The sequence below is a fragment of the Lytechinus pictus genome, chromosome 6 (assembly GCF_037042905.1).
Source record: "Lytechinus pictus isolate F3 Inbred chromosome 6, Lp3.0, whole genome shotgun sequence".
Lineage (NCBI taxonomy): Eukaryota > Metazoa > Echinodermata > Echinoidea > Temnopleuroida > Toxopneustidae > Lytechinus > Lytechinus pictus.
This window is the reverse complement of record NC_087250.1, coordinates 17,823,478-17,840,265: the sequence shown is the minus strand read 5'-3', so window position 1 is coordinate 17,840,265 and position 16,788 is coordinate 17,823,478. Positions and strand designations below refer to the sequence as shown.

The 16,788-nt window shown below is 38.9% G+C and overlaps 2 protein-coding genes across 4 annotated transcripts; one reads left to right on the top strand and one right to left on the bottom strand.

Moving 5' to 3' along the window:
* Window positions 1–944: 944 nt before the first annotated feature.
* Window positions 945–6,042, bottom strand: LOC135154540 (uncharacterized). Of its 3 annotated transcripts, none has more exons than XM_064101086.1 (2): window positions 5,131–6,042; window positions 945–2,110 (listed from the first exon to the last, which is right to left on the bottom strand). In XM_064101086.1, the coding sequence occupies exon 1, from the start codon at window positions 5,811–5,813 to the stop codon at window positions 5,175–5,177; it is 639 nt and encodes a 212-aa protein (XP_063957156.1). In that variant the 5' UTR covers window positions 5,814–6,042; the 3' UTR covers window positions 945–2,110; window positions 5,131–5,174. The 3 variants fall into 3 exon arrangements, with proteins under 3 accessions (XP_063957156.1, XP_063957157.1, XP_063957155.1); XM_064101087.1 differs by having other exon boundaries at window positions 945–2,099; window positions 5,131–6,008; XM_064101085.1 differs by having other exon boundaries at window positions 5,131–6,000.
* Window positions 6,043–6,985: 943 nt separating this feature from the next.
* Window positions 6,986–12,988, top strand: LOC135154333 (uncharacterized). The gene is made up of 6 exons (XM_064100445.1): window positions 6,986–7,232; window positions 7,582–7,829; window positions 10,537–10,665; window positions 11,237–11,411; window positions 11,732–11,777; window positions 12,691–12,988. The coding sequence occupies exons 1-6, from the start codon at window positions 6,986–6,988 to the stop codon at window positions 12,986–12,988; spliced, it is 1,143 nt and encodes a 380-aa protein (XP_063956515.1).
* Window positions 12,989–16,788: the final 3,800 nt, after the last annotated feature.

The window sequence follows — 16,788 nt, the reverse complement described above, 5'->3', positions numbered from 1 at the left end:
CTTGCTTCATATGAGAATGAGGAGAAAATCTAGAATATTTTATGCAATAAAATACAAAGGAAATAGCAAGTGGGTGACATTATCAGTTCCTTCTTTTGCATAGCGACCAGAATGTGCATATTCAGTAGCGTACCTAGGATTTTCAACAGGGGGGGGGGGGCAAATTCGTCCGTCAAAAAAATTGACAAGAAAAAAAACGGGTCATCAACCACAAATATAGGATTTCGTGCCAGAAAAAAGGGTCCTCAACAGGATATAAAGGACATTTCGCACCCCCCCCCCCCCCCCCAAAAAAAAAAATTGACAAGCAAAAGAAAAAAAAGGTCTTCAACTTCAAAGGAGGGGGCCACTGGTGGCCCGTCAGGGATCAGTTGTGACTCGTCAGGGGGGGATACGTCCCTTGCATGGGTTGTGAATCATCAGGGGGCAGTCTACCCCCCCCCCCCATAGGTACGCTAGTGTGCATATTGTACAAATGTTATTTTTAATCCAGCGAAACTTTAAAAGAGAAATCCTTATTTCCAACCCGATTTTGATTAAATATTCAGTGTTATGCTAGTGTGGAGTTTATCTTATCATTCAAACCAATTTTCTGTTGGGATTGAATTGTCCTTTCAACATTCTCTTCGTTTGATTAGCCCGTGTAGCTTTAAAGAACATCGTGTGCAATTTGAAATGGCACATAATATGTGAATACTTTTCACTGATGCGTTATTATCAGAAATCCATCGAAAAATTATGGTTTTCTTTTGAATATTCTAAATGATTTTATTTCAGTTGATGAAGTAAATATAATTCAAGATATTAGAAGTTGAATGATTTTGTATTGATTGCTTACTGCAGATTACCTTTCCTCCTATGTGTTACAACGTCGGAAAGTTAATTTCCTTTCTTTATCTACCTCAGGTGACAAATACTGAAAAAATAACAACAATGACAAAAGATTGAACATGTTTGGTCAGAGCTGGGCAATGATTATTAGCTCGCTGTTTATTCAATAGACTCATATTTGTTCAGAATGATATGAACATTGCAAAGTATGCATAAGCAAAAACACAGCCAAGAAAATTAACTCGACAACAATGATAAAGGATTGGGATTTGAAGCTTAAATCCCGAGGGATTGTGAAGGAAGAAGATTTGACGTTGCGTCCGATTTTATGTATGTGTCCCTGGCTTTGTCTGACTTCCAACGACCATGTTGTGAAATCAGAAAGGGAGAAACTCGATTGTTACTAGCGGATGAAGCTCCACCCGACCGGAGACTGTGCAAACCGAACTTAGAGACGTCGGGAACAAGGGGCTTCAACGCCTCCAGGACAATCTCGCGAGTTCTGGTGTAACTTAGGCCGTGAGAAGTGGCGACTAGACCGCGTTTGGAACGAGCAAGCCTGCGAATCACTGGTAGGTGAGAATGAGGAGGATCGCCTAAAGCTGCGAAATATCGCTCGGCTATAATGACGGGACAGGTCGGGTTGGATGTCCTAGCAATGGTAACATCTCTGCCTTGGCGGAATTGATCGGTTTTAGAAGAGGGTAAGTGTAGGACTAGCCTGTCATGATGAAGAGTGCAGTCCTTCCTTCTTATCCTGCTAAGGTCGTCGAAGCGTAGGAATCCAGCATAAGAAATGAAGCATATAAACAAAATGCGTAGATCAGCTAAAGATGCATTGAGCTGACCGTGTGATGCGCGAAGATGGGACAGGATTTCTGGTGTAACAGGCTCCTTACGACAAACAGGGGAAGAGTGAGTCCGGTTATACCCCTGCACTGCTGTTTTTACCATAGGGTCATCTGTGGGTGAAGGAAGGCCTGCGAGACTGTGCGCCCATTTCACTGACGCGACGAGGGAATCTGCTAGAGTCTTGGCCCCGCTAACGGAAGACAGATGGGAAAGGTATAGACAGAGGTGGTACGCTTGGACTGGAAATGTGGGTAGAGATTTGGAGCTCGCCCACTGGACCCATTTGTCCCAACGGGATTTGTATTTTGATGTGGTAGATGAAGCTTTGGCAGACATGAGTAGGGATGGAAGAACATCAGCGGCTAGGCTGCGTAGATGCGGATCGGAGATGGAGTCTTGCTTGGCGGACCATGTTTCTGAAAGTTAGCTCATGAGAGCAAGAAAATTAGACAAAATTAATAAAAAGAAATCAGTCGAAAGACTGACATACATACTGTACAGTAAGCAGAGTGAGAAATTTCAAGAAACAAAGTAATGAGTAGAACCAAAAGCTGCTTAATACGTACTTTTTCAAAAGTAGGTATCCAAAAGACCTAGATTTAATCAAAAGAATAACAATGCGACAGGAAACGAATAAGGAGGATGCAAGGCGCCCAGTACCTGACTAGTGTACGAGACACTAGTACTCGGAGGCCACGAAAAACCCCCATATTAGTTCATGGAGGAAACGTGGTTGCGTCCCAGGGTACCGAGCGAGGGCGCACTCCCTTGCTCCTTGCTCCTGAATACTAAGTAATGCAAGTTTGACCAGGGGCGGGGGGGGGGGGTGAGGGAAAAGCCGTAAGAACAAAAAAAGGGGGGGTGGGAAGTCGAGCTAATAATGCTGAGCCGAGAATGGAAAAGATATGCTTGTTAGCGCAACGAGAAAACTCGAAATACGCAGTTACGTAAGAAACACAAAAGGAACACCTTGCGTTGGATACCGAAAAGAAATTCCACTTTCCTCCTATGTGTTACAACGTCGGAAAGTTAATTTCCTTTCTTTATCTACCTCAGGTGACAAATACTGAAAAATAACAACAATGACAAAAGATTGAACATGTTTGGTCAGAGCTGGGCAATGATTATTAGCTATCGAGAAACGCAAAAGAAGGCATAACAGGGTAAAAAGTTGCCAGGAACTTAAATTGACCTAAGCAAGGTGTGATTACAATGCAAGCAAGGGCTGCACATCACCTAGGCATGCAAATCTGCCTGTATATCACAAAACGGGGGGGGGGGGTGACTAGGCACGCAAATTGGCCTGGATAGAATAAATAGAGATAATGATAGGTACGCAAATCAGCCTCGATAGAACAAAATAATATTATTGGCCCGCAAATCGGCCTGTATCGTACAAAAGGAACGAAGGGCGCACAAATCGGCCTGTATAATGCAAAAAGCTAATATCGTAATATGAGTACTTGATCATGATAAGGACTCGTTTGCTTCAAATACAATTTGGGCAATAACCCAAGTCAGCAGAACAAAAACCGGTGTTTGAAGTTCTAGGCGAGCGCTTAAAATCGTATCGTAATGCTAGGGTAAAAAATGACGGTTGCTCGCAAAACACATCTTTGTCTTTGTGCAAGGAGGAGGGAGTAAATGAAGCATTTAATATCCTCCAATCGTGAATGTGCGCATCAAAATGGATGCCGTCGGGGCAAATGAAAGGCCAGAAATGGGAGGTAGGCCAACGGGGAACTATCAGCGTGCCGACAGCGCTACAAGCAGCCATGCGCTTTATTACTTGAATAATGAACGATACTGGCGGGCAGAGGTAATTGTTTTCAAATTCCCAATTTTGACAAAATGCGTCCACGGCGGAAACGCCCCGGCAAAAAAATCTTGCGTTAAAATTGGGAAGTTTGGCATTGTGGGGGGAGGCAAACCTATCGACTGTATGTGGCCCCCACAAGTTGTCTACTTGTGAGAAAGAATGATCGTCGATAGACCAGTCGTCATAATCGCGATATTTACTGATCTTGTCTGCTAAAATATTTTCTCTCCTGGGTAACCATTCCGGTGAAATAACAATATCGTGCAACTGACAGTAAGAGAAAATATCAAGCGCGATACGATGAAGATCGGACTTAACACTACCATGGTTAATGATTCGAGGCACGTTGGAATTATCAGAGAACCACTTGATTTTTTGGTTAAAGCAATGGCTGGAAAATGCTTTGAGTGAGCGATAAACAGCGGTCAATTCGCGCCAAGTGGAACTCTGAAGTTTCTCAGAAGGTGACCACAAACTGTGGACGCGCAGGTGTGAATGATCTTGGACATGAGCACCAAAACCAAGATCGCTGGCGTCAGAAAATATTTGCATGGTCGGTACAAGGCGATATGAAAATGCAAATCCATTAAGCGAAAAAATGTTGGCAGACCAAAAAGCCAGTTCATTGAGCACAGATTCGGAAATAAAAATCAAATCGGACCATGAAGACCGAGATTCGATTGCGCGATAAGTTGCGCGCGTCATCAATCTCGCCACCGGACCGAGAGCGAGATTCATTGAAATGACGTGTCCGGCGAATGAGGCCAATTTTCTCACTGGGACAGGAGCAGCAGCCTTAGAAAATGACACAAGCTCGTCAGTGCTCTGAACTAAGTTTATTAGTTTCGACTGAGGTACAAAAATCGAGCGTGATGGTGAATCGATGAGGAATCCTAAGTAAAGAATTCTACTAGATGGGTTCCAAGCACACTTTGCTTCATTGGGAACGAAACCGCTGCGCCGGATAGTTTCCCTTACTACTGCCAAATTTGCTAAAGCGGATTCATAAGACGGTGAAATGATGAGGCCGTCATCAATATACATGTAAGCAATTATACCATGTGAACGCCAGTGGTACACTAGTGGCCTTGTCAATTTAGTGAACAAATAACATGCGCTGTTGAGCCCAAAAGGCAGTACAGTGAATACATAATAACGTACTACGGAATCAGAATGGGTCCAAGAAAACCCTAAAAATTGCTGGTGGGGGGGAAATATGTCGACATGGTGATAGCCGGACTTTAAATCAAATGAGAAATAAAATTGCTCGGAACCAAGCACTTGCGCAATATGAGTGAGATCTTCGTATTTAAATTTAGATTGTGCAACGAACTGATTTGTGTGACGTAAATCCAAAACTAGGCGTAATTTTTTGCCTTCGGCAACGGTTAGAGGGTTACAGCAATAAGGGCGTTGCTTTACTTCTACTGCACATCTGTTTTGTATCAATTCAGAGATGGCACTTTCAACAAAATCTGGGTGATCCAAACTGGACTTGTTATTCTTGCTATAAAATGGGGGAGGTACTTTATCAAAAGGGATTTTATAACCGTACTCGATAATATCGCAAACAAACTTGGAAGCTTTTAATTCACTTTTCCAGAATGATAAACATTTTCTCAATTTACCTTGCACGCCTGAAGGCGGGTCGAGAGATGAGGCGGGTGGGGCACTAGAAGGGGGCCTTGGATGGCTGTTGCTGGTTGACGGCACTTCTAGCGGCTCGCAGAGCGGGGCAGTTGGGGCGGACGTGACCGGAGATGCCACACTGGAAGCAGATGCGGGTTTCAGAACGGTAGGGGTTGAAGCGACGAAAAGTCCCAGGCATAATGCGAGGAGGTACAGAAGAGCGGGGGGCCCGGAAGGGGGGCTGAATCTTCGACTTTTTGGCTGTTTCGGCCCTTTTGGTGGCTGCAGCCTTCTCCGCCTTTCTGAGACGTTTTTCGTCATCGGAATTCTCCGCGAGGTCGTCTGCGATATACTCTTTGACTGTGGCCCAGCCCAAAGGGGAGCGGTCTGCCAGGCGAATCAGTTTCTGCCTCTGAGTAAGGAGGGCGGATGCCTCGAGTAGACGCTCCTTTGCGGCCTCGATATCGATATCCTGCAGCGAATGTAGAGCGTCGTCAATGCACTGAAAAATTTTCTGGGCGTGGTCGTATTGCTGCTTGTTTCCCTCACTCTTGAAGGAGGGGGAGCTTTCGGGCTTGGCAGATTTCCGGGAGGCAGAGTCCACCTTTCGTTGAAGAGCCTGGATGGCTTGTAAAATGTTGTGAGACGTGGCTGGGCCGGGCGTGGTCTCGTCCACGTCCATGCCGCTATCTTGACGGAAAAAATACGGTAGCAGGGCTCGTAGAGAAAATCTGGAGCTGGTTTCCAAACGTGCGCGAGCTAATAATGCTGAGCCGAGAATGGAAAAGATATGCTTGTTAGCGCAACGAGAAAACTCGAAATACGCAGTTACGTAAGAAACACAAAAGGAACACCTTGCGTTGGATACCGAAAAGAAATTCCACTTCCTTGGATGATGTACATTCTACTAGAGGTAAGAGCATTCCTGAAATACAAAACACGAAATCGTCACCGAAGCCGTCGCACATGACTGCACGTTAATATGTATATTATTGGCCGTTCATCCAAAAACATAGCACTGTAATGTGTACTTTAGGAACAAGTGGTTTGTACCTATATTCGTACTATATGTATATTTACTTTGTATTTTAATTTTTCTGTCTTTTCATTCACTTACTTGTTTCGTCTAGTTTAATATGGTATTGTTCTTCTACATTTGATTCTTCTTGCCCTTCCACTTCTTCTCTTTTTGTTCTTATTCTTCTTCTCACTTTCGTTATTCTTAAGATTCATAATACTTTACCTCCTATGTAATTTTATATCAAATATCTCAATACATTTCCCTTATTCCTATCAACTCCACCTTCTATCTTACCTTCCCATTCATTCCCATTCTTAATAATTTTTAACGATCTGGAAATCAACATTCTGATTTTAACATTGACTTTTTTTAATTGTTCATATATCAATATGATTCATATTGATTATAAAACTTTGTATTCTATATATTAGCGGATTTTTATGTTATATGTGTTCTGTGATTAAGTTCGCTGACGTCGTGTCGTATGGTGAATGTTCTGTAATAATTTGTTTATCTTAAGCTATGTAATAATTGTTGCGTTTGTGTTGTGTTATATTGTACACTATGCTATGCCTTATAGTCATTCGTTTTTATGCCTTGATTGATTCTTTTAATCTAAAAACAAACCATTTTAAACTGAATTTGAATAACCGAGATCACAACACAAGGCTAAGAAACAGGTTTGTTCCTCTGTATTGTGTTTACCATGACCTTTTTGTTCACCTTGTATACGTGCATATATCACAGATCGGCCATCGAATTCTAACGGTGCCTCTGTCAAAGTCAACAGAAATTCCAGTCAGGAAGTTAATCTAGAAGACCATGGAATATCAATGTACCTTCCTCCAGGAGCGGTTCTATCTGATGACTCTTGTCAGTTCACCCTAGCCATCCTTACAGACAATCCCGGTATTTATGTCACTGAAGGTGAATCAGTGATCTGCTATGGGATCAGGTGTGACCCTCATACCTTGATCTTCAACCAGCCTGTTAAGATCAATATACCACATTCTTTATTGGTCGTAAATCCAGAGCAGGTGAAACCAGACATCGTTTGTCGTGTGTGGGACTCAATCACGAGTAAGTCCATAAAGATTGAGATTGGACTATTATGGTATTAGTAAAGCATATGGACTATCTTTTTTCTTTCTTTAAATGACTTTGATGCTACCATATATCTACCAGATACCAGATATCTAATTTGACATTCAAAGATCATCATTACAATCAGTAAAATTACAAGTAGCATCCGTAATCATTCTCACTATCAGCACCACAGCGTCATCATTCATTATCAGCTTCCGTCAGTAGGTATTATATGTCACTAATAATAACGTTTATAATAATTATAAAGTCTACAACCATTATAACTTTTCTGAACGTCGTGATAAATCGCATCTTTTCACTTTTCGGCAATTGGTAAAATTAGATCTTCCAAGAACTTTAAGGAAGCAATCATCCAGCTCACCAGACACACCACCATACTGCAGACTGTACAAAAAACATCTTGAGCTGTACATTGACCACTGTGCTGAGTGGTGGGTTCTGATTCCTCTTGAACAACAGGTGATCCGACAGCGGCTAATGTGTACTCCATACGTCCCAGACAGGATCGAAAGAGGACAAGAATTTGCAGTTAATCTTCAGTTTCGTAACGACCTACCTGGAAACGAAGCGGTCAGTATTAAACATCGTCGCTCCATATAAGTTCAGAATTATCGGTCATTCGCCAATTCAAAACAGCTCTGAAAAGCTGAAGATCCTTATCATTTTGGTAAGATGTTGATTGAAAATTTCCACCCTCCAGCCAAATGAGGTGAATGTTTGCGGGTAGAACAAAATTACTTGAATGCTATCGGTTGACGTAATGATATGAAGCGCTCAGAACCATTTCACTATTATTGATATTATTACTGTTATTATTATTAATATAAATACCACTGTCATATATTAAGTATTGCTCTTATCAACATTATTATAGATAATTCTGCTTAGAGGTATTAGCACCGTTGCAAATAACAGCCAGGATATTTTTTACAATTAAATAAAGTAAAGTAACTTTTCACATCTGTAACTGCATATGGGTAATAGCATTGATATATATCAATCGTTTCAACTGTTTTGGCTCAGTTGTGAGAGCGTCCTATTCACAAGTCGGGAGGTCAAGCTCCGGCCGCGTCAAATATACACAAGTAAAAAAGTAAGTCCCCCCTTGAACAAAAATCAATAATTTCCGAACCAATGCGAGTTTTTGATATATTTTGACACGAGTGTGTAGGTAATTTTATAAGCTACCCTCTGAGTAAATGTTATGGACGTATTTTACGTCATGCTTCAGTGAGCACCGTCAGAAGGCAAAAATGTCACTTTTCAAAAGTCACAAGCCAAAAATCATGACTTTGATTCCATTTTATTGGAACTGATTCCACATTCTCATCATGAAAAATAGTCAAAAGGCTTGTAAAAGATACTTTCTAAAAGACGATACAATTTTTGGGCTAAATTTCACGGTTGAATAAACACAAGTCCAAATTTGCTATAATTGGATTTTGTATACATTTTCATCGATAAAAATGATAGAATATGATAACAGTTATTTTTGGGAAGAGTATCTTCAACAATATTCATCGTTTAACGGTTCAATGAACATTTATTGAAAACAAAAAATACGATTTTCAAATATCATAGGCAAGTATTGTTTCATTTTGGTAACTGAAACTGATCTTTTATCAAATTTTTCGTTATGTTCATGACCAATTAACATGCTTCAATGATTTAAAGGCGTTTATTTAAACATTCACGCTTGAATGAACATGTAGAATGTGATTAGCTCTTTTATACGTCATTGGAAAAAATGCAATTTGTAACTATGGATATATGTCACAAACCTCCGTGCATGGTTCATTTGATTTGATTTTTATGAAAATCCCGATGTTTTATGCATCAGTGAGCACACAATATTCGAAAATTATGCAAATGAGAAGAACGTTCAAGGCCTTTGCCCCACTCTGTGCCGCATTGAATTGTTATTTTGGTTTGCGCGCCTTTTGGATAGTGTTACTCTGAAGCCATGTGCGAAGTTTCATGAAATAACTGTTGGCAGAAGTAACAAAAACCATCCATGAAACAAACCCCTTATTTCATATTTGTTAAATTTTGACTTCCTCTCTCATAGACTTGTGTACATTATGGGTGCATATGTTTAAGAATTAGTAACCCCTTATCAACCTATGGGCAGAATTCTGTGCAAAAATTAAATCGATTTGTTTATTTACGGATGAGTGAGCACGCATCAAAGTGAGAAAATGGGTATTTTCAATGTCACAGACTCATTTTAAAGGGTAATAAGGTGAATGTTGGGGGCAAATTCGGTTTCAAATGTGACTTTAATTGCTGTTGTTTTTATCATCCATCGTTTCTATCACCACACACTTACCGAACTTAACATTTTCATGGTTGAGCGAGCACATTCGAAAACTTAGGAATGAATACTCTTTATACTGCATAAATGCATTATTTTCCTAACAATTTCTCATGATCAGTTTAATCTATGGACAAATCAGTGGTGGATCCAGAATTTAAAAGTGGGGGAGGGGCCTATAATCGGAGGAGCCACCAACATTTTCAAATTTTAATATGACCTAACAAGTTGTAGAGGATACTACCAAAAAAATCCTATGATGATACGTCACAATACAGGGGCCGCGGAACGGTTTTCAAAGTGTGGGGAAGGGGCTGAGCCAAAAGTGGGGGGGGGGGCTGACCATGCAAAAAATCACAATCTATGGTCATTTTTACATTTTTGTACATGATTTTGGAAAAAAGTGGGCCCCCCCCCCCCGCACCCCCGCTTCCGCGGCCCCTGCGATATTGTGCTCACTTAACCACGAACATACGATATCAAAATTGTGTGTGGAGTGGCGAAATGATGGATAGCAAGTTCAGCATAACACCATAAAATTCACCTAAAAACAACTTTTGCCCAACGTTGTATTTGCACAATCTGAAAAACGACTCTTGTGACTTTCAAAAATGGTCATTTTTAATTCAATCTTTAATTACTCATGCATGACTCAACCGATCAATCTCATTCTTCCCCAGGAGTTGCTTAATGAGTGTAGAAAACCACCTACGAAATATCATATCTCAAAATAACTTCGTTCAAAAGTTACAGCAATTTGATTTAGGGGGACTTACTTTTTTTGTTGTGTATATATAGCGCTGCCATGCCGAATATCAATTAGGCAGGCAGAATTAGTCTTCGGAGTGTTTCTACTTTAGATTTCTATTTAGAATTAGAACAAATATGGGTTTTAATATTTTTTTTCAATTTTTTTATTTGTTTAATAATTGAAATAGAATGTAATCGTAATCATCTTTGTAGGCAACACAAGGGGAGTCGAGACAACAATCTTACCATAGATGTCATCGCTCGGTCCCTTTCAATGTTGAAACAAAGGGTGGTGACGTCACAATCACGTGCCATCGTGAAGGAGGAGAAATTGAGAGCCAGGTAATTAAGCTTCAGAACTTATTTGATAACTGTAAAACAAATAAGGTGCTCTTAGCAATCCGGCTCCTTGTTAGATTAAAACTAATCCCAAAGCGAAAATAATAATACTCACAAAATAAGGCATACGGGGATGTACCGCCAGAATGGGTCGCTTTTTTGGAGAAAAAAAATCCCTGAACATGGGGTATGGCTTTATACTGGAAAATTCATAAATATGGCCCCAATTTTTAGATACTGGCCTTGAACATGGGTCCATTGCCCTAATTTTTAGATACTGGCCTTAAAAATGCATCCATATTCTCCTCCAATTTCGGGTGATAACTTTCTTTTTTATTGTCAAATTTTAATAAATCCCTTATAATGGGTACCAAATTTGCCAAAAAGACCCGTAAATATGGGTACAGGTTTTTAACCTTCAGCCGCACACCCCCGTCCTAACCAAGTCCAAGTACCCCCCCCCCCCCCCCCGGGGTTTTCCTTTTTTTGATGGTGGATCAAAGCCTGCCGAAGCGGCACAGCCCCTTGGTGGTTTATGCATTTATATTCTGCTGCTGTATTTTCTCCCCAACAGATCGTTTCTCTTAGGGACCTTCTAGCCAAGATAAGCCAATGTATATCGATATACGTTTCACCCAGCGAAGACGATCTAAACTTTGCAGTGATTACCATAACACTTACACAGGCTGGAAAGCTTGGGATTTCGCGATCTACTGCCTTTGTCATCAGATATACAGGTAGAATTTCATGTTTGATAATTCAATGATAAAATGTTATGTTTCTTTTTTTAATCACCAAAGACTTGGATAAGGCGATGGATTCAAGAATTACCCGCCATGTCATTCAGCTCCATGGACTAATTGAATAACGGTATTAAATATTTTATCATAACAAGGTGTACAGATACATCCTTTGGCACTATCGCTGACAACATAACAGCATAGTTTATATGATCCGTTAATGCCGAGGGTAATTTTTAGATCATGAAATAAAGAGAAGTATTATCATTGTAAACAGAATACACAGTGGAATGTTCGTTTTATGTCTCTTCATTTTCTCTCTGTGTTAGATGGACCTATGTTCCAATTTCCTTCCGAACAGACAGACCTCACTAGGTAAGTTTCCATCAATTAACGTGTTTTTCTTTTTCTCTTTTTCGAGGAAACTCAAATATTTGTTTAAAAATCAAAACATAAGATTAATTTCATTTCAGGTAATATGCTTGTTGACTCGATTAGATGGATGAAGACATCAATAATAATTATGATCGTGAACTTTCAGTCAGGTTCTCAAACCGGCAACGTTTCAACGAAGGGTTTTTAAATCGCATACATTCGTAATTCCGAAGCTTCGTTATTCCGAATGTTCGGATATTCCGAAGGTTCGTTATTCTGAAGGTTCGTATTTCCGAATGTTCGCAATTTCGAAGATTCGTAAGTCCGAAAACGAAATGAGGTTCGTAATTCCGAAGGTTCGTTAGTCCGAAAACAAAGTGAGGTTCGTAATTCCGAAGGTTCTTTAATCCGAAAACGAAATGAGGTTCGTAATTCCGATGGTTCGTTAGTCCGAAAACATAATGATTAACGAACCTTATTTCGTTTTCGGACTAACGAACCTTCGGAACAACGAACCTTATTTCGTTTTCGGATCAACGGACCTTCGGAACAACGAACCTTATTTCGTTTTTCGGATTATCGAACCTTATTTCGTTTTCGGATTATCGAACATTCGGAATAACGAACCTTCGGAATAACGCCACAAATATTCGGATTAACGAACCCTTTTACGTTTTCGGATTAACAAACGTCGAGGTATATGCAATATACGTGTTTCGGAATTACGAACCTTCGGAATAAAGAACCTTCGGAATTACGAAGTGTAACCTCTAAAATACAGTGCCACGCCATGGATGTATATGTGATATAGCAAGTGAAAACGGTTTTAAAATATAGTAATTTAGATTAATTAATATTGAATAACAGTTCTTTGATATTTCAGCCATGTCTTTTATTTCAATGCATCTTCTAGGATACTAGAAGAAGTAAAGAACAGTGACCTACAATCGGACATAGACATCCGAACAATAGCCCAGACAATGGACGTAAATCAGTTCTATGATTTGGGCATAGCTCTTGGTTTCACCATAGCTGAGTTGGATCGCGTAGAGTACATGAGATTCAGAGATAGGCAGCAAGCTACCTATGACATGCTACTGGCATGGAGGGGGAGACAATCATGTAACCAAGCAGCAAAGAATACTCTCATCACAATTATAGAATCATTCAACTCATCTTCAAATGATACAACCTTCCCAGGTTTGAGTTAGTGTTTGTTGGTTTTACTTTGGTTTCATTATTTGTTTTTATGATGCCTGTCGTATCCAACATGTCTAAATAGATTGATAAGAATTATTTGTGTTACTAGTTTCAGAATAATTACTTTCAGCTGCATGATGTAACTGCATCTTCGTTTGTAAGAAATCGGAAATATTGCTATAAAATGGAGAGTACGGATATTTGACAATTTCTTTTAATAACAGTACATATTTTGCAAGCATTAGTTTATTTTTTCTTTATCACAAAAAAAATAGTTGACATTACCATTCAAATTAAAAAGCGTTATCCTTTATTTTCGTTTGTGGATAAAATTATAAATTTAGTCTAGTTTTTCATCGTCGGTAAAGGGTTGAGTAATGATTTTTTTACTAGTTTCAAAAAAATACTTCAAGATTCATGCTAGAAAATTTGACAGTACGGGTATTTGGAAATTGTTCTTAAGTGGTACTACTGTAACTCTTGTATAATTACATGCCAAAATTCCTTATCTCGTTTGTATCTTAAGATCAAAAAGATTTGCATGAGAAACAACATACCTGCTGACATTTAGGCAGCGTACTAATAATTAAGTTTATCAGTAATTTTTCTTCTATAAATTTATTTTTCTCTTCTCTTAAAATTGCTCTCATCTCGGATTCGGCTACGTCCATCAAGATATTAAACCGACTGAGTAAGTTTCTTCAGTATGCAGTACGTTATACAGCGTGTCTCTAAAAAAAGTAAACCCAACTTCAATGGCAAATTTTCAGAAAACTAACAAATATTTACACATTATTTTTTCATGGTTAGATAGTCCACTAAGTCCTCTGTCCAATTATATCACTTAGGTTATCTAACTCTTATGCATGACTGAGCATGATTCAACTTAGTGAACTGGTGTCAAATCATCACTGTGGCAAGTTATTTCTTGTTATTGTCATGCATTCAAGGCCTATTTGAAGTTAAGGACGTTCCACAGTTAAAGTGAAATCCATGTCATTTTCACCAAACTTTGCACATAGATACTTTAGAACCTTAATATTTGAAATATGCAAAAATTAACATAGGTCCATGTGCTTGATTTTTTGCCATAGAGCTTCAAAGTTCACCCAAATTGATGTTCTTAAGAATTGCGCATTCAAAAGAATTTGGCATTTTTAGACCGCCCAAGATTACTACAATGAGTTTAAACCTCCATTACTCAGTCAAAATACATGAAAAAGTCATCAAATTTCGCAAGAGAGTTAATAATTGTATCGTTAGAATGGAGAATATATTAATAGTGCTATTTGTTTGCAATTTTAAGTTTAACAGCACTGTCAGTTCTTAAAAATGGCGTAAAAGATAACAAAATCCCAATCTAAAAAATGTAAAATTTCAGTAACAAACTACAAACGTACAATAAATGCTGCACTTTATTAAAAATCCATGTCATTTTCACCAAAATTTGCAGAGTTGTAGAGGAAGGTATACCTAAGAGGTACAAACATTAAAAAATATGGGTTCATGTGCTTGTTTTTAAACTATCAGCATTTTTATTAGAGCAAATGTGCTTTTTAAAACACCAAAAATGGGCCGAATGATTAGTATCTATGTGAAGAAAAAATCAAAACCACTCTACCATTTATTCAAACTCGGGGTAATATTCGTGTTTCTTGGCAGCACTGCAGAGTAAAGTATTTTGAAATTATAGAGAATATTTTTTTGAATGGTCCATGGAATAATTCAATTTTTTAGCTTCATGAAATAACGCATCGGATCTGCAGTTAAAGTGCAGAAGATGAAAAAAATCAGCTCATACCCGCAGCTAATTAATCACCTGTTCATCCATTGTGACGTCAGCGCGCAGAGTGTAAACTATGCGCAGATCATAATGCGCACAAATATAACTGTGGAACGTCCTTAAATGTTTGTCACATGTTAGGCCTATGATTAAATCATCACTGTGGCAAGTTATTTCTTGCTATTGTCATGCATTCAAGGCCTATTTGAAGTTAAATTTTGGTCACATTTTAGGCCTATAATTTCATAACAACTTCAGCAAAGGTTGTTCCTAACACAGGCACACTTCACATGCTTTCCAAACATGGTACAGTTGACAATTGAGCAGAGAGTATTCTTGGTAACTCAATACCAGGAAACAAGAAGTTTCGTGGAAGTTCAAGAGGCTTTTCGGGTGCAGTTCCCCGAGAGGCAGCCTCCAACAAAAGGGCCATCTGGTACAATGTGAGAAAGTATGCTGATCACGGAACCACTGAGTTTAACTTCAAATAGGCCTTGAATGCATGAAAATAACAAGAAATAACTTGCCACAGAGATGATTTGACACCAGTTCACTAAGTTGAATCATGCTCAGTCATGCATGAGAGTTAGATAACCTAAGTGATGTAATTGGACAGAAGACTTATTGGACTATCTAACTATGAAAAAATAATGTGTAAATATTTTTTAGTTTTCTGAAAATTTGCCGTTGAAGTTGGGTTTACTTTTTTTAGAGACACACTGTATATTGCAGACAAATGAAAAAAAACAGCAGCAACTTCATAAATGATATGTGTGACTAGTTTGCTTTACTGAAAACACTGAAAATTAATGTAAATTAGTTTAAACTTTAATTTGTCTTTTAAATTACAATAACACAAACTTGTCAGTTTTCTTAAATTTTGTTTATTATAAGTTAATGTATGTCATGATGGTAACAAATACTGATAGTGAATTTCATGATTTCTATCCAATGATACAGAGAGATTCCCGACTGCATGCTATTGAAAATTTCCCGTCACATTAACAAAGATAAATTCTATGAGATTGGCAGGCAGCTGGGATTTGACGATCTAGAGTTACATCACATCGAGCATCGATCCCTGTACAATAGAAAGGATGCTAACATTCAAATGCTCTCGTTGTGGAAAGCATCGCAAAGATCATCAGATAAACCGGATGAGAAATTGAAGACCGTCTGGGAATCTTTAAATGAGGCTTCAAAAGTGACGGACGTGAATGGTATCTAAAATCATTTAATGAAAAGGAAATGCACACAAAACGAAAAATGTGGCGACAAGTTCTTGTTCAGAAGTTGATTTCAGTTCAGTTAAACGCATTTTAATACGTTAGTGAACTGAAATCGACTACTAAACTAGAATGTTTAAATAAAAAGGTTTATTACACGATCCCTTTTTTACAGCATAATGAGTAAAATCACATCCTAATTTATACATTTAAATGTTGCTTGGTGCTTTTTAGAAAAAAATAACACGCATCATAATTGAAAGTCAAGCTCTTTTAACTTTGAAGGTTGGTCTGGGCTTTACTATTGTTGTCAACTTGTCATATATTTCGTTCTCGTCGACAGGAATTGTTGAGAAGAGGTAGAATTGGTCGAAATTGGCCTCGTCAAAAATGAGGGTTATAAATAAAAATTGCAATCTTTAGTGGGGGGGGGGGGGTTGTGCAAACACACCGAACTATTACTTTCTTACGGCACAAGCGGTGAGTTTTCAGTGGTTATTATCAGGTAATATTTAAAAGAATGCAACAAAACCCTTTGGCTATAAATCATATCATGCAGATGATGAGAATAGTGATGGTGTGACCCCTCTTGATCCGGATGTGAATTCTGACCGATCACCTCAAGAACCAGATGAGGATGAAGATGAAGAGAATGAAGATTGGAAGATCATTGAATACTCAGAGTCAGGTAGGAATGAATGATAAGCGAGGGTATGGATGAAGAGGGGTGGAGAGAGAGAGAGAGGGGGGAGGGGCTAATACAAAAAAGAGGAAAGAAGCCATAGTAACGAATCAAAAAGTA